This window comes from Sorex fumeus, unplaced genomic scaffold (assembly GCF_029834395.1).
Source record: "Sorex fumeus unplaced genomic scaffold, SorFum_2.1 ptg000083l, whole genome shotgun sequence".
NCBI classification, from domain to species: Eukaryota; Metazoa; Chordata; class Mammalia; order Eulipotyphla; family Soricidae; genus Sorex; species Sorex fumeus.
In genome coordinates this window covers 12,334,073-12,352,168 of record NW_026606140.1, presented here as the reverse complement: position 1 = coordinate 12,352,168, position 18,096 = coordinate 12,334,073, and the positions used below count along the sequence as shown (strand labels likewise).

The following is an 18,096-nucleotide window of genomic DNA, read 5'->3' as shown; positions in this document are numbered from 1 at the left end:
CCATGTTGGCCGCGTGTAAGGCGAACGCCCTACCCGCTGTGCTATCGCTCCAGCAAAGAAGTACCCAAAACAAAAAATGAAATAAAGAGACACATCAGCAAAACTGGTGATGAAAGAGGGGACATCATTCTGGGTCCACAGACACTAGGTGTCTCAGGGAATCCGATGGTACTTGCAACAACTCAGAGAAAATGTACTGATCCCTTAAAAATCAAGAAGCACTCACATAAATAATAAATAGCAGAATTTTGTAGCTGAAAATGCTGTAGTAGGGCTACAGCCATCCAACAGCAGGTAAGGCGTTTGCCTTGCATGGCCAACCTGGCTTTGATCTCCCGCATCCCATATAGTCCCCTGAGCACCACCAGGAGAGTTCCTGAATAACACTGGGTGTGACCCTAAAACCAAAATACATATTTTTAAAATGTTGCACTAAAAAAATCTTTAAGTCCCAGATAGTTCCCTAGTGCATTCTACCAACATGTAAAGCATCTAAAGAAGAAATAATACCCATTCCTTACAATCTCTCCTAGAAGCCAGTGGAAGAAGCAATTCTCAACTCGTTTTATGAGGCCAGTGTTACTCCGTTCTGAAACTGAACACAAAAACTCCACAAAGAAAGGAAGGGTCTGGGCTGGACTTTAGCACAGTGGGTAGGTGGGGAGAGCATTTAAAAGAATTTAAGTAACTCAAGTTTGACCCGTGGCACCACATATGGACCCCAGATCTCTGCTAGGAGGGATCCATGAGCACAGAGACAGGAGTAATCCTTGTGCACTGCTGGGTGTGTCCCCCACACCAAGAAAAAAGCAGACACAGACCAATCCTTCATGAAAAAAGACCCTGGAATCTTCTGCGCGATACTAATAAATCAAATCTAGCAACATATTATAAGACTGGCCCATCAACAGGACCCTTGATCTCAGTAACGCAGGTATAATTCATTATGAGTGTAACCCATAATATGAGACTGACACCCAAGGACAGTAGCAACAAGGGCCAGGAATACTGCTCCATAGTTGGAAGCCTGCCTCATGAGCTGGGGGAGAAGGCAGCTGGGATAGAGAAGGGATCACTGAGTCAGTGAGGGTTAGACGGATCACGTGGGATGGGGGATGTGTGCTGAAAGCAGATAAGGGACCAAACATGATGGCCTTTATTGCATATTGCAAACCATAATGCCCGAAAGTAGAGAGAGAGTATGGGGTAAACTGTCTGCCATACAGGCAGGGAATGGGGGGTGGGAATACTGAGGATACTGGTGGTGGAGAATGTGCACTGGTGGAGGAATGAGTGTTCGATCACTGTATGACTGAAACTCAAACACGAAAGCTTTGTAACTGTAGCTCACGATGATTCAATTAAAATAATAATAATATTTTTTTAAAAGTCCCTATGAACGTGGAAGAGAATTTACCCTAACCTTATAAAGTAAAGCTAAAAAAAAAATTCCATGCTAATATCATTGGGGCTGGAGCGATAGCACAGCGGTAGGGCGTTTGCCTTGCACGCAGCCAACATGGCCGACCCGAGTTCGAGTCCTCCGCCCCTCTCGGAGAGCCCGACAAGCTACCGAGAGTACCTCGCCCGCACGGCAGAGCCTGGCAAGCCCCCCGTGATGTATTCGATATGCCAAACACAGTAACAACAAAATCTCCAATGGAGACGTTACTGGGCCCGCTCGAGCAAATCGATGAACAACGGGAGGGCCTTTAAATTTAAATTTAAATATCATTTGGAGGAACCTTCCAAACGGTGCTCAGGAGACTGAGTGTCCCCTCCCAGTGATGCTTGGGGACCACAGGTGGCAGTGCTCAGCGCCAACGCTTTAACTGTGCCCCACCCCTGTACTATCTCTGCCCCCACCCACGATCAGTCCATTAGATTGCTATCAGCTGGAACACTTAGGCAAACGCTCTCCCCGTAAGGCTGAGACTTACACCTGCTACCTCTCGCCAATAGCACAATGACGGGCGGGAGGGCAGCAGGGCAGGGAAGGTGTCTGCCTACCACACAGCTGACCCAGGTTCCCTCTCGCAGCCTGTACAGTCCCCTGCGCCTGCCAGGAGGGACTCCTAAGTGTTAAGTCAAGAATAAGCCCTGCATACGGTCAGGTGCAGGCAAACACACAAAACAACAAACAAACAAATCGTAGTTGACAGTCCCAGTCAGGACAGTGAGTCAATAAAACGAAATAAAATTCATAAAATTTAAAATATGTTACTGTTCCTATTTACCAACACGATTGACAAGGTAGAAAATTCCAAGGGATCAAAAGGGGAGAGGGATGGGGGGAGGGGGTTAGGGCTTACATGTGCGCATCAGGGACACAGGATACAAAATCAGAACAAAAATCCCTCAAAGGGTAAATAAATGGCTAAGCAAACATGCCGACGATAGAATAATACTGAGCAATTTAAAGAAATGAAATATTGATACATACAACCACTTGGATAAATCTCAAAGGTATTGTGCTAAGTGGAAGAAGCTGGTCTTAAAAGCTACACATTCTATGGCTTATGTAACATTCTCCAAAAGACGAAACAATAGTAAGAGATGGCAAATCAATGGTTGCCAGGGAGGTAGCAGAAGGGAGTGGGGTTAACTGAAAAGGAGAAAAATGAAAGAGTTTCAGAGTGGAAAAAAAAACCGTTAAGGGCCAGAGACAAGACAGCACGATGAGATATCAAAAATATCCAAATCACTCGAGAGCCTCATTGTGACTGTACGTCCTAGCTGAAGCTCATAGATCTGTTCGTTTATGAACACTAGGCTAGGGTGGGGAGAAAGCTGGCTTTTTTTTAAGTGAATCAATGTGAGCTACGTTACAAGCTTTCATGTCTGAGTTTCAATCATACAGTGATCAAACACCCATCCCTCCACCAGTACTCATTCTCCACCACCAATTCCCCAGTATCTCCCTCTTCCCAACCCTCTCCCTGCCTCTATGGCAGACAATTTCCTCCATACTTTCTCTCTACTTTTGGGCATTACGGTTTGCAATACAGATGCTGAGAGGCTATCACGTTGTGTCCTTTTTCTACTTTCAGCACACATCTTCCATTCCGAGCTATTCCTACAACCATCATTGTCTCAGTGATCCTTTCTCTATTCCAGTTGCCTGCCGCGGAGAAAGTTTTTTTTAAAAAAAAATAGCAAGCAATAAGGATTCACCGTGATGATGATAGATGTTCTAAATCTCAGTCAAAGTTTCAGTTCCATTAGCATTTGTCAAAACTCAGTGAACATACTCTTCGGACCCGTTTTCCATTGTGCTAGACTTTATTTTGTCCTTTGGGCCCCACCCAGCATTGCTCCCGGTTCTGTGTTCTGCTGTGCTTCTTTCCTGGTTGTGTTCAGGGAACCACGAGGTGCCCCTCGAGTTCACGGCGTTCTGTCTCCAGCCCTGCACCACAGTCTAGAGCACAACACACAAACGCTGAACTCTCATTACTGACACGTTTGCTGATGTCTTTAAGGGGATCAGGCTGGAGTCTGCTGTTCATTTTGACTCTATCAAAAAAATAGTAAGATGGATTCACGGTTGGAGAGAGGCCAGCCAGGTGGACAGAGATGCAATACAAGCAAGAGAGCAAAATCATGGCACAAATGGGGCTGGAGCAATAGTACAGCGGGTAGGGCATTTGCCTTGCACACGGCCGACCCGGGTTCGATTCCCAGCATCCCATATGGTTCCCCGAGCACCACCAGGAGTGATTCCTGAGTGCAGAGCCAGGAGTAAGCCCTGAGCATCGCCAGGTGTGACCCAAAAAGAAAAAAATCATGGCACTAAGGAGTAAATGGAAAGCATCTTCCACTTGGCCATACACTGGACAAGTGTCCTGATGAAACCTTGGGGGCTGAGGGGTGGGGAGACAAACTTACTCAGGCCAAGTTATTGGGATCACTGACAGCGATTATGGAAACTGCCACAGGCAGGTGTCCCTGTTCGAGGGCAGTCCTAGGAGCTAAGGGTTAGAAATCCAGTCAGGGCTTTACGGGACAGCAGAGATGTTAAGCATATTGCTTTTCAAGGGTATCACAAAGCACTCTTTCTCTAAGTCTGATAAGGAATAAAACACACAAAGTGGCACGAAAACTTGTTCTACCTCCTAGCCAATCAAAAACGGAAGGTCCCTGGGGAGGGATCCACTGATGGTCCTATTCACCTCCTTTTTATTTTTTTAACTTCTTTTTTTTGGTGGGGGAGGAGAGGGGTGCACACCCAGTGGTGCTCAGGGCTGACTCCTGGCTCTGTGCTCCATGGTCACTCCCAGCAGGCTTAGGGGACCGTAAGGCATGATGTCAGGAATCGAACCCAGGTCAGCCGCATGCAAGGCAAGCGCCCTACCCTATCGTCCTGGCCCCATTAATTCACCTGGTTCCACCAGCTCTGCCCAAACACTGTCCACCACTTTGGTCGATGGGCACTAAAAAAAAAAAACGTTCGTGGCTATTTTTGTTCGGCATGGCCCTCTCGGGAGTGGAGGTGCACTGGTGAAGGAAAATGCACGCCAGGTTCTGGGATGAGAAAGAAGTTCACGCTCATGAGGCTGGGGGGGCCTGTTTGCCGCCTTTGCATCTGACACCCTCTGGCCTGGTCTGGTCTGGCGCTAGGTACAAACTCTTCTTGAGTTGTTTTCCCCACCACAGGCACAGGGCCGGCCTCATTCTCACTTCTCTCCACTCTAGAGAGTTTGAATCAAAGGTCAGAAGTCACAAGGAGGGATGTGGCCCCACTGAAGGAGGAGAAGAATCCTAACTGTGAAGACTCTCTCAGATGGGGCCTCCCAGATAGTATGGGGCGGGGGGGGGGGCACAGTGCCTGACATGCAACCAGTACTGCTTTGCTCTCTGCTCCCCACACAGTGCCCCAGGGAGTGCCAGGATTATTATCCCTGAGTAACACAGAGCCAGGAGTAAACCCTGAGCACCTCTTGGGGTGCTCCCTCCCCCAGAAAGGAAACACAGGGGCTGGAGCAATAGTACAGTGGGTAGCGAGTTTGCCTTGTATGCGGCCAACCCAGGTTCGATTCCCAGCATCCCATAGGGCCCCCCAAGCACCTCCAGGAGTAATTCCTGAGTGCAGAGCCAGAAGTGACCCCTGAGCATCACTGGGTGTGACCCAAAAGAAAACAAACAAACAAACAAACAAGAAAACAAAAAGGAAACACAGGAACAACTCACTCACTCAGATCAGAAGCTGCCTGGATTGCTCCCAAGAAGACTTACAAACGTCCAGCATGCACGTGGAAGGATGCTGGACCTTGCTAGTCACGAGCGACATGCAAACAGAAGGCTCTGTGGGCTCGCCGCTTCGGAGCGGGAGGAAGGACAGAGAGAGGATGTGGGGAAGTAGACCCTAGTGAGCCCGGCAGGCATCAGTACAGATTCCTCCAAAACACAAACAGAGGAGTATCATGTTTATAGCCCCGCAATTCCACTCTGGGGTATAAACCCTAAATATCCAGGGGGAGTGGGGGATGGTGGGAACAAGGCTCCATGGCACAGTGTCAGACGTACGGGCATCTGAGGCTTCCAATTCCTCCTCGGGCACACCCCTACCCACCAAGTGGGATCCAAGGGGCACTGCCCATGTGGTCCCCAGCTCCAAGGCAAGCGCACAGAACTCTGGCCCACCACAGCCCAGCACAGTGCACCCCACCCCATCCCCCCGCTTCCAACACCACCGCCACCATTGGGGCTCCGGAATTCGGTGTGCAAACCCAGCAGCCAAGGGCACCGCCAGCAAGCACATCAGCCCAGAAAGTAAATATTGCCACCCAGTGTGAGACCCCACACAGGCTCCACCAAGAGCGCAAGCACCATGGGCCAGTGTGCAGGACCTCTGATGCCCCCATCACCCCTACAGCAGCCGCAGAAGGGAAGAGGAGGAGGATAAAGAGAGAGTTCAAGCGGAGACTCAAAGAGATACCTGTGGGGACTGGAGCGATAGTACGGCAGGAAGAGCGTTTGCCTTGCACGTGGCCAACCTGCGTTCGATTCCCAGAATCCCATAGGGTCCCCCAAGCACCGCCAGGAGTAATTCCTGAATGCAGAGCCAGGAGGAACCCCTTAGCATCGCCGGGTGTGACCCAAAAAGAAAAAAAAAAGAGTTTGTAGCAACGTTCACAGGAGCTACAGGAGGGAAGCAAGTCAAGAGTCCCCCAGGAACGAGTGAGAAGGTGGGGCACCCGCTCTGTAGAACAGTCACCCACCAGGCCCGCGTGGCAGTGCTAACACGAGCTCCGCTGAGGGTGAGCCCGAACACTCGCTCCGAAGTGAACAGGACGAGGATGGAGCTCGGAGGTCAAGCCCAGGCCGCCCGCACGCACAACACTCACTCAGCCCACTGAGCTGCCTCTCTGGCCGCTCTGAACTGACTTCTTTTGGAGGGGGTTCTCCCAAGTGGGACTCGGGATGCAGTAGGGGCATCCTTGGAGTGATTCCCAGCCGGAGGCTCACTGACACGGCCCCGGGATGCTCAGGACTGCCTGGGGTCATGATCAGGGGCCTCCAGGACCCCGCCCATCGATGCCTGGGGCCTCTGGGGGCCACAGAAACCACAGCCGGCCACACACAAGGTATGCCTTAGCCCTGCAGCCTCCCGGCCTCCGGCTGGCTTCTTCCTGCAAAGCTGTGCTAGGCGCCTGTAGACGTTCGTTATTCCCCATGGAACCGTCATGGCTGGCCCTGTCCCCTTGAGGAGGGACCATATTGATGCTGGCCGTATCCCCATATCCACCATCCTTGCTGGGGCCAATGAGTGAGTAGCAAAGGCTTAAGAGGAGATGGGGGGGGGGGGGGGGCTGGAGCAACAGTACGGCGTGGAGGGTGTTTCCTTGCACGCAGTTGACTGGGTTCAATCCCGGCCATCCCAAATGGTCCCCCAAACACCGCCAGGAGTGATTCCTGGGTGCAGAGCCAGGAGTAACCCCTGAGCATTGCTGGCTGTGACCCCAAAAGAAAAAAAGAGGAGATGGGGCGGGGGAGCGGGGGGCTTGTCCCCCTGGAACCCAGCTGGAAGAAATCCAGCTCTTCTGCCTGAAGAGGAGGTGGGTGGGAGGGAGGACAGATACCTCCTCGCCAGCCAGCAGCAATCCCACCACCACTGAGCCATCCCTGGTCTATCTCGGGCCATCCGCCCCTGCTGCCTCATCAGACGAGTACCTCCCCGCCGGAGTCAGAGAGGAAAGATCAGCACAGCTCGCCAGTGGCATCCAACCCCGACAGCGGGAACACAAGACCAACCAGAGGACTGTCGCTCTGAGCCACCACACTCTGGGTGGCCGGTTCTGTCATAACGCACCCGGGCCCAATGGCGTATTCGGAGCCGTGGCCGGGACTCCTGGACTCAGCCACGTACCTCCTTCCCGCACCCACCAGCCCTCTTCCTTGCAGGGTTGGGATCATAGTCTAGCATGCAGCGCCCATTGCCTTTGGGGGTGAGATTTGGGAAAGGTCGTATCTTCTCTGGGCTGGAGTGATAGCACAGCGGGTAGGGCATTTGCCATGCACTCGGCCAACCCGGGTTCGATTTCTCTATCCCTCTCAGAGAGCCTGACAAGCTACCGAGAGTATCCCACCCACACTGGCAAGCTCCCTGTGGCATATTCGATATGCCAAAAAACAGTAACAAGTCTCACAATGGAGATGTTACTGGTGCCCGCTGGAGCAAATTGGTGAACAAGGGGAGGATGGTGATAGTGTATCTTCTCTAGACTGTCCCCCCTTTCTTTGCAAATAAATACTGTGCTCCAGGATGCAAAAGCTCAGAGATCTTCCTCAGCTGGAGCTGCTCGAGGGGCAAGAACAAGACATTTGCTATTTTGGAGTCTGACACCTCTGGCCTCCACGACGCCCTAACCAACATCTGCCGGCTTACTAATTTGCCGTCCACCTGGGGCCCTCTCCCACTGACAGCCATGCTTCAAGGCAAGCATCGCGAGAGCCGCAGCCTTACCTGTCTGGCCTAAAACAGTGCTGGGTTCACGGTGAGCACTCACCCGATGCTGGTCCCTGTCCCAAGGCAATCCCGCTGCACCTTCTCCCACCTCCTCCTCATCCCTGTTCAGGGTGACCACGTGACTTGTGTTGACTCACAACATACTGCACAAGTGACAGAATAACTTCCAACTCCCAAGAAGCCTTGCACCTTCTGTTCTGGCCCCTCCTGGGAATGCTGAGACCAGTTCAGAATCCCAGGGCACCGGCTGGGACTGCCACGTGGAAAGGGAGCCCTTGCGAGACTAACGGGAGAACCCCCCAGCCAATCCCAGCCCACGGAATCGTGGGAGACACACGCATGGCCGTCTAAAGTCCAAACGTAATTAGGTCAAGGCGGTGGAGAGACTGTTCAGTGGGTAGAACACTTGCCCTGCACGCAGCAAACCCAGGTTCAATCCCCAGCACCACATACGGTCCACTGAGCACCACCAGGAGTGATCCCTGAGCATCACCGGAGTTGGACCAACCAAACAAAAACCAAACCAAAAATGTTCAAATTTAGTAACATGATTAAGTCCAGATATGGGTTGTAACCCAGCTATCAATCATTGAAATGGTAGGGAAAAGAATCAATAAATGAGTATGGCTAAAGTGTCCTTGAAAAATAAGAAAGTTCTGCACTTATTCACCCTCACCCAAACCCTCTTCTTGACCTTTAACTCAAAGAAATCAGTTCAGGACACCTGTCCTTGGCCAGTGCCCACCAGCCCTAGTGTCACCTGCTCTCACAACTCACTTATGGACTTGCCCCTCTGGTCTGCAGATGGACCTGTGCCAGTCCGAGAAGAATGGAACCCACCACTTTCGACCACAGACCTGCAAGCTTATCGTCCAGGGGCCAAACTGACCCAACGCCTATTATTTTGCAAGACCCAAAATCAAAACACAGTTTTGACACATATAAATGTCAGGGACAAAGACAGTACAGGAATTAAGGCATGCACCTTCATGCAGCCAACCCATTTCGATGGCTTGTGCCCCATGGTCCCCTAAACATCACCAAATGCAGCCCGATAGGCCCCCAAGCACCTCCGGGGGAGGCCCGGGTCATCTCCGGTACTGCAAGCCCCGGCCACATCTCATCCTCAACCTTTGTTTGTATTAAATCATTGGCACGATTGGCCAAGAATCACCAGGAGTGGCCCCCGCACACTGTACAGGAGACCCCCCCAAAATGAAAATAATCGTCAAGTCCAGAGAGATAGTACAAGTGGGTAGGGCATTTGCCTTACACGTGACCAACGCAGGTTCAAGCCCTGGCACTCTGTCTGTGCCCTGAGCCCTGCCGGGAGGAAGCCCTGAACACTGACGGGTGTGGCCAAAACTGATAATAAATGGGAAAAAAATGGAAAATGACTTCAGGATAGGTGAAAATGATGTCCATGTCACATTTCAGGGCCGGTAAAACCAGGTGCCAGATCCTCTCTGCTGCGTGGGACTGTGCAGCCCAGGTGTGATGGGCGCCCTCGGGGACCGTCCCTGTCTGGGGAACCTAGAACCTCTGCAGGCTCAAGGGCACGGAACAGTGGTTGTTCTGACCGTCCAGGTGGGCCGAAGAACGAGTGATCTTCGTTCATTTCCTCGGACACTCTGTCCAGCTCCGCTCTGCGCTGGTCAAGTGGGGCTTGAAGGGGCCGCCACGGCTTAGGGTTCACATGCAGGGAGCACCCCACACACTCGCAGCCCTTGATGGCCTGCCCGGCACACAGGATCACCAGTCCCCTGACCGCTGCCCTGCGGGTTGGCCCAGCAGAACCCAAATCGAAGGCTTTTCAACCTTTTCACAAGTCCAGAGGAGCCCCTGTGGACTGGCCATTGATTGTCTCTGCCAGTGAAGCAGGGGTGACCTTCCTGAGGATCAGCAGGAGATTTCTGGGGGCTAGCATCAGGCCCCCCAGATGGAAGATCATGACCGCTGATGCCAACAATGTCAATCCCAAGACCAAGAAAATAAATTCCTCGGGGCTGGACAAATAGTAGAGAGGGTGAACTGCTCGCCTTGGACACGTAAACCCTGGTTCAATCCCTGGCACCCCATTAAGGTCCCCTGAGGTCTGCTAGGAGTGAACCCTGCGCACAGAGCCAGGAGTTACCCCCTGAGCATCCCAGGGTATGGCTCCAAATAAAACAAAAATCCATGATTTTAAAAAAAATAGCCCAAGAACAGATGACTGGATAAAGAAACTATGGTACATCTACACAATGGAATACTATGCAGCTGTTAGGAAGAATGAAGTCATGAGATCTGCTAACAAATGGAGTGATATGGAAAGTATCATGTTGCGTGAAATGAGTCAGAAGAGGGACAGGAGAGGGACAAGTATAGTATGACTGCATTCGTTTGTGGGATACTACACACACACACACACACACACATGCCTAATATTCAAGGAGAGTGTAACAGGGGCCATCAGGACAGGTCACTGGTTGGAAGCTTGCCACAAGAGTGTGGGGGGTGAAGGGTACAGGTAAAGGGATGCATGTGATAACCTTTCATTATCTGTATTGCAAACCAGAAGGCCCAAAAGGAGGGGGGGGGAGAGAGAGAGAGAGAGAGAGAGAGAGAGAGAGAGAGAGAGAAGAGAGGCGAGAGAGAGAGAGAGAGGTGCCTGCCATAATGCATAATGGCAGGTGGTTGGATGGAGGAGAGGGAGGAAAACTAGGACAACTGGTGGTGGGGAAAGTACGCTAGTGAAGAAACAGGTGCTAGAACATTCTAGGACTGAAATCCAATCATGAACAACTTTGTAAATGTGCATCTCCCTGTGATTCAATTTTTTTTAATGGGAAAAAATTAAAGTGGGGCCAGGGCGATAGTACAGCGGGTAGGGTTTTTGCCTTGCACACCACTGACCCGGGTTCAATCCCCGGCATCCCACAGGGTCCCCTGAGCACTGCCAGGAGTGATTCCTGAGTGTAGAGCCAGGAGGAACCCCTGAGCATCACTGGGTATGACCCAAAAAGCAATGAACAAATAAATAAATAAATAAAAGAATTAAAGCTATTTGCTTAAGATCTAAGGGGGAAAAATAGGGCGCCAGAGATTCTGCCCTCTCTCGGGTCACCCTGCCCGGGAGTTAGCCCTGGTGACTCCAAGTCATCCCACTGTGGACGCGCCTGTTTCTCTGGGCCTTGCACCCCTCCCGGTCGCAGTCACGGCAGGAGCACTGTCAGCTGCAGAAACCTGCACACCAGTCTCTGGAAATGCCTGGATCACTGCACTGACTGAAAGGATGAAATATGCAAACATCTCGTAGAACTCCAGTTCCAGAGAACACGCTTTGGCAACGCCACTTGAGTTCTTGCTTTTCGCTCTTGGAGCGAAGCTGTTCCCTCCCACGTGGTCAGTTCCACACCCTACCAGGCATGTCGCCGTTCTTCTCCTTCTCCTCCTCCTCTTCCTCCTCCTCCTCCTCCTCCTCCTCGGTATTGCTATCCTTCGGCAGCTACAGGTGCTCTGCCAGAGGGTGACCCCTGGACCACGTTTCCCTTTCTGCTCACCATCACCTCTGCAGGACGCAGAGGGACTCTAGGATAGCCACGGCACCAAAACTTAATCTGTGGGTCAACAATTGGAATCCCTGCTAGCCCAAGACTTACAGAGAGGGTCAGAAGTTAGCATTCCAAATCGTTTATCCTCTAGATCATTCTTCCTGGCTGGAGGGATTCCCAACAGCCAGCCTGAACAAAGAGGCTGGCTGTCCACCCCAGCAGAGGCCCAACTCAAAGGGAAGTGGCTGGCGAGTCTGCTGCCTGGGTGCCACCACGGCCCCCTAACCTGGCCAGTGGCCTTCATTCTGCTGAGAGGACATGATGGGACACCCCCAGGGGGTAGCGAGGGAAGCCCAAGTCCTTCCCATTCCTTCCTGCCTGCTACCTGCTGGGATGGGCTCACACCCAGAGTGTGTCCTGCAGCTGGCGGAGCAGGACTGGAGACTGTGCCGGGACACAGCTCAGAGTGTGTCCAAAAAGCCCCCTTCAGCACTAAAGACCATTGTGGTCCAGCAGGCGAACCCATTCCCAGTGGACGCACACGCTGTCCCCATGCTATTTGCTGTGGACACTCTATGGTTGTTCCCCGAAAACAGGTCAACTTACTACCCAAAAGTAACCCATGAAGTGGGGCCGAAGCAATAGTACAGTGAGTAGAGCATTTGCCTTGCACCCGGTGGACCCGAGTTCGATCCCCGGCACCCCATATGGTCTCCTGAGCACCGCCAGGAGTGATTCCTGAGAGCAGAGCCAGGAGTAACCTCTGAGCATCGCCAGGAGTGATCCAAAAAGCACTGAAAGTAATAATAAGGGGGCTGGAGTGATAGCACAGCAGGTAGGGCTGACCCGGGTTCAATTCTCAGCATTCCATATGGTCCCCGAGCACCAGCAGGAATAATTCCTGAGTACATGAGCCAGAAATAACTCCTGTGCATCGCCGGGTATGACCCCAAAACCAAAAAAAATAATAGTAATAATAATAATGATAATAATAAACCATGAAACTTTCCATATGGTGAAAACAGCATCAAGCAAAGTATCAGCCGTTAATTCATAAGGGGAAGTTTTTGTTTGTTTAGTTTTTCAGACCCCGAAAATAACCTACTCAAGTCCAACCAAGCCGAAAACAGCACCAAGATATAGTACAAGCAGGAGGGCCTCGATCAATGCACAGCCTGTTGTAAGCAGTCCCCCAGGAAGGTGTTTTTGGGGGCATCCATGTCACTTAGGGTGCATGCCACCTCTAGCAAGACCTGCTGCAAAACAAACACTGAATGTGACGTCCACTATTGGGTGGTCTGGGAATTTTTTCACTGTTTGCCTTTGGTCATGGAAAAGGAAAATCCTCTTCAGATTTCTTTCCACGGGCGACAACAGGTACGGACACGGTCTTCCAGAAAAGCCAAGTGGTGAATATGAGCGGGTCCAAAGTGGGGCGGAGGTGCCCACGTGTCATTAGCCCTATCCCCCTAAGTTGGAACAACAGCCTCTGAAAGCTTAGCCCAGGTCGCCAGACTTTGCAACTCCAGAGACAAACGCATGTTACTAAGTTTCTCTAAGTTTGTGGGGGGGATGGTCTCGTCCAACGTCATTCTTTCTGCAGTGCTTGCGGTGAGCAGAGTTACCACCCAACTGCTGAAATGTGGCTCTGCCTCTGGACAAGTCCACATTTCTCCACGGGGCCCCAGGGAAGCCGCAGAAACACGGACCTGGAACTAAATGCCTCTACCTACCCCAGCCCCTTCCGATTCCACCTGATTCCACATGTAGGATTAAGAGGCAGAGGATGGTTTTTCACAAGCTCCCCCTGGGCAGGTGTGTGTGTTGCAGGGGGGAGGAAGGGGGATGGATAACATCTGACAACTGTCAGTGATTTGAAAGAAAAGAGGAAAAAAATCCTGCGTTTTCTGAAGCCTGCGTGAACTTGAGCGGGTCCTGCCAGCCCCTCCTCAAAAGCACCCTAGCCCCGGAGATGCCAGGAGCCCGAATGGGCACCCGGCCCCGGGCCTGGGCAATATGGACGAAGAGGGCAGCGGCAGGCTGGGAAGATGAAGCAGCAGCTGCATCCCGCCCCCACACGGGGCCTCCCGCCCCCGCCTTCCCAGGAAAACCTCGCTCCAGAGCACAGCAAGGGCACCGTTGCCACCTCAGCCCCGGCCAGACAGAGCGCAGAGGCGACAGCATGTGGGCCGGGGGGCAGAAAGAGGGAGCAGCCCAGCTGGCCAGCAAGACAGGCTCCGAGCCGCGGAGCAGCCCTCCGGCGGCCTTTTGGGAGCGATTTCTTCGCGCGGTTCTGCACGCAAAGTGGATGCGGGGGCTCTGCACCTCTGATGGAAGTACCGCAGAGCTGGGCCAGAGCATCCCCCAGCCCGGCCCTACCCCGGGCCGGCCCTGCCAGGCTGCTCCCCCGCCCCCCCCCCCCCCCAAGCTCCGAGACAGAAGCCGAGCCTCCCAAGCAGATTTCCCTCCCCTCCGACACCTCCGGGCTCCTCCAGGCTCGGGTCCGATTGCATTTCGGAGGCTCAGCTTTCCGGAGGCCCGAGGCATGCCAACGGAGCGCGGTCGAGGAGAGCCAAGCCGCACGCGCACTGACCCTCCTGCACGCTGCCATCCGGCTAGATTGCAAGCCAAGGAGGAAAAAAAAATAGAGTCGGAAGGCGCCTGAGGCAGGGGCTGCCTCTGGGGTGCAGCGCAGGGCAGGAGGGCTCAGCCCGCAGCCCAGAGCTGGGCCTGGGAAACTCGGGGGAGCGGGGCGGGGGGATGAGCCGACCCCACAGCCCACGGCACCGGGCACCCGAGGAACCCCCTCCTCCTGCGCGGGGCGCCGCGGCCGCCAGCCTCTGGGCAAGAGCCTGCTGATGCGAGCTCCCCGGCCGAACTGAGCGGAGCCAGCGGAGGGGGGGGGGGCCACGGGGCTCCCCAGGGGCCGGGAGGAGGCAGGGGGAGGGGGCTTCTCGGGGGAAGACCCCAGGGCCCGGGAAGAAATCCTTTCTGCCTCTTCGTTCTGAGTAACTTTGCCTTCGCCAACACCTCCCTCCGCCAACTGCTTCCAACTCCCCCTCAAGTTCTTCGGGAGAGAATGTTACGACGCGCCCCAGAGCGGGCTCCCCACCCCACCCCCACCAGGGTGCCTCCCAGATCCCCTGGGTTTTGCGGCGTAGCTCCCCCACCTGTGTGTGCAGATCCAGGCTTTTTTTTTTTTTTCATCTTTTAACATGTCTTGGGCCTGCAAGAGCTCCCTGCATCTCAACGATGGGACTCGAGATGGGCAGCTTCACGGACTCTCCCCCAACACACGTATCTGGGGGGGGGGGCGCGTAATCCAAGGAGCCCCGGGGGTGGGGGTGGGGAAGGAGGCCCGGAGTCCGCGTCCGCTCGCGGCAGCCCCAGTCCCCAGCCCCGGGCACCTTTTGACCACCTGCAGAATGCGCAAGGTCACGTGGGCGCTCTGCAGCGCCCGCCTTCATGTCGGGCACAGAAGCCCCCGTGGCACATAAACAGATCCACAGGCGGGAGGGGGAAGCCCCCAGAGCCCACGAAGTCCCCCCTCGAGAGGAAGCCGACGGCAATGACAGCCGCCCGAGTCGCGAGAAATAAGGAATACCGATTACTACTACTACTACCACCGCCCAGCCGTGCGACACGGCCGCGTCCGGGAGGGGGTCGCGGGCCGACCGCGGGCCGGCGAGATCACGAGCCCGGCACGAGCCCACGGGGCCCACCCCGCTCCGCTCCGGCTCCCCGGCCCTCCCCCCGCTCCCGCCCTCCCTCCCTCCGCCGCCCCCTCCCCCAGCCGGGCCGCCGCGGAGGCCGGGGGACGGCGGGCCAGCGGGGAGCGGGCAGCGAGGCGCGGGGGCCGGCCGGCCGGGTCCGTCCGTCCGTCCGTCCGTCCGCCGGCAGCACCTACCTCCAGCGTCCGGATCTCTTTCTGCGTGAGGTCGTTGGAGGTGGCACACTTGGTCCTGAGCCCTTCCAGGTTGGAGATGCTCAAGTCTATCATGTTTTGGACCAGTTCGCACTGCTGGAGGGCTTTCTGCAAACTCAGAGGCTGCTGCTCCTCGCTTTTCGTCATGTTTTCCTCATCCATCGCTCGCTCCTCCGCAAGCCCCTTCCCCTCCTCCTCCCAGAGCGAAAACGGGGGGCGTGGAGGGGGGCCGCCGCGGGAGTCGACCCCCGCCGCCTCTCCAGCCACTGCGACTTCTCAACAATGTCTCGTGAAGAGGAGACCCGACATCTCGCACAGGGCTGAGGGGGTGGGGTGGGGTGGGAGGGAGGCGGGGGGGGGGGGGGCAGAGCCAAAATTTATTCTTTTATTTTTTGGGGGAAATCAAGCCGGCTGCATGCGAACGCCTCGTCCCTCCTCTGGGTCTCTGGTCCCTGGAAAGGAGAGATGCTGTTTCTCAGGTGATGTGATGCTGTCTGTACACTTAGGGAAGCGAGGGAGGAGGAGGAGGAGGAGAGCGAGGAGGAGGAGGAGGAGGAGGAGGAGGAGGAGGAGGAGGAGGAGGAGGAGGAGGAGGAGGAGGAGGAGGAGGAGGGAGAGCAGCAGCAGCAGCAGGAGGAGGAGGGAGGCAGCGCTCACTCTACACACCGGCTCCGCGAAGGGCAAAAATCATAGTTTTGATTTTTTGGGGAGGAGGAGGAGCGGGGGCTGTGCTGCCGCCGTTAGGTCCGAGAGCGACCCGGCCTGCCCCCCGCCCCGCGGCGGTGACACGGCATTGTCCGCCGCTCGGGGGCTCTCAGGCGGCCGCCCGCACGGCTCCCGCGGCTGCGGCGGCGACTGCGGGCTGCTCCGGGCGCTGCTGCTGCTGCTGCTGCTGCTGCCGCTGCGGCCGCCGGCGGGCTGCGGGGGGGGCGGCCGCTGCATTCGCCCGGGCCCCGCGGCGCGCCGACATCTTGCCTGTCAATCAAAGGCGGGGCGCGGGCAGCGTGGGGGCGGCGGCGGGGAACGGGCTGCGGCGCCAGCCGGGGACCCGCCGCCGAGCCGGGTGGTGGCGCGGCGCCGTGCGCGCTGCCGCCCAGCCGGGCCCCGGCCCCGACGCGCCCGGCGCACCCGGCGGAGGCGGCGCGCGCAGCCCCGCGCACCTGGCGGGGGCCGCGGACAGCTCCGGGCGCGCGGGCGGGCGGGCGCGGGGCTCCCCGGGGCGCGGGGGGCGCGGGGGCGCGGGGCGAGCGCGGACGCTCCGGGCTGGGGGCGGGAGGGGGGCTGCTCCGGCGCCGCTCTCGCGAGACGAGGCCCGCGGCGGGCTCCGCAGGTGCGCTCCGGAGGGGAGCAGGTGTGCGCCCGGCTCGGCCCGCCCGGGAGCGCGCCCGGAGGCGAGGGCGGCGCGGCCCCGGGCTGCGTGCGCGCGTGTGCGCGCGGGGCCCGCCTCTCCGTTCCTCGGCCCTTTCTCCGAGGGGGAGGCGCGCGCCCCCGGGATGCTCTTCCGAGAGCCGCGGGAAAGCCGCCTCCCCGAGTGGGTCCGCCCTGCGGGGCGGCTTTCCGTGGGGGGCGGAGCGGGGGCTTCGCCCCGATCTCCTGGTTACCGCGTCCCGCGTGTCCTGCGTGATCTGAGCCCCGCCTACCCGGCCGACCAGCGACACCCGCAAACCGCGGCTCCGGGAGCCAGCAATAGTGTTCACGTTTGGGAGATGTTTTCTGACCTGGGAGATAAGAAATTCTCGTTTCAGTGCTGGATGGCAACATCGCCGCCGCCTTGTGATTTTTTTTCTACGTGACCGCCGCAGGGCTGAGTAGTGGCTGCCCTCCCCTGTGGCTCCCATCACTTAGTATCTTTGCTCTCGTCGTCATCTTTGCTCTCTCGAAGTTTCCAAGTTCCAGAAGAGATCCCCGAATGTTCTTGCCCCAGAATTCTTCCCCAGCGTCCCTCTCTCTCCCCACCACATTCCAGTCCTCTCCGTCTCCTCCGGTGTCTAGATCGCCGTCACTCACACGACCAGCACACTGTCCGAATGCGTTTCGGAGACTCCGCAAAAGCCCCGCTCTTGCTCCAAGCCAACAGCGTCCCCAGCTAGGGAAACAGGCCGGGGAGGTGGGGGGGAGGGGGACACGGGGGGCACAACAGATTCAGAGCCCGCGATACAGTGGGGTCCTGTAAGGAACATCATGTTATGGGTGGGAGAGATCGTTCAGGGGTTAAGGTGCTGACCTTAACTTCATGCTCCTATCCCAATAATCACATATGGTCCCCAAAGTCCCATCAGGAGTGATCCCTGACCGCAGAGTCAGGAGTAAGCCCTGCACCCCACCTGGTGTGGCCCCCTCAAACCATAAACTACTTTAGGAGTAGGGAAGGACAGGTCAGCAGTAGAGCACATGCTTCACATGTGTGAGATCCTGGCTCTAAGAAGCAGAGATTTAAGACAGCCAGTGACAGCCAAACATTTTTCTTAAAAAAAAAAAAAAAAGTCAGCCAATGGGGCTTTAGGGCAGAGACAGGGCTACACCAGCATTTACAAACCTTCTCTAGAAGGAAGGAATTGAAGTAAATTCCCTGTGCTCCCTTACATCTTTGGAAGTGTATGAATTCCAATTCCCTGGTAAAAATTCTCTTTTCCTCCTTTCTCCTCATCCTTTACACGTCCGCTTTTCAGTAC

At 55.6% G+C, this 18,096-nt stretch overlaps 1 protein-coding gene across 1 annotated transcript in view; it reads right to left on the bottom strand.

Annotated features, from left to right (window-relative positions):
• The window catches only part of KSR2 (kinase suppressor of ras 2), a 334,988-nt gene extending 319,353 nt beyond the window's left edge, over positions 1–15,635 (bottom strand). Inside the window, exon 1 of the mRNA XM_056131018.1 lies at positions 15,407–15,635. Coding sequence (XP_055986993.1) covers positions 15,407–15,586 — 180 coding nt within the window. The 5' untranslated portion in view covers positions 15,587–15,635. The remainder of the gene's footprint in view (positions 1–15,406) is intronic.
• Between the last annotated feature and the right edge of the window lie 2,461 nt (positions 15,636–18,096).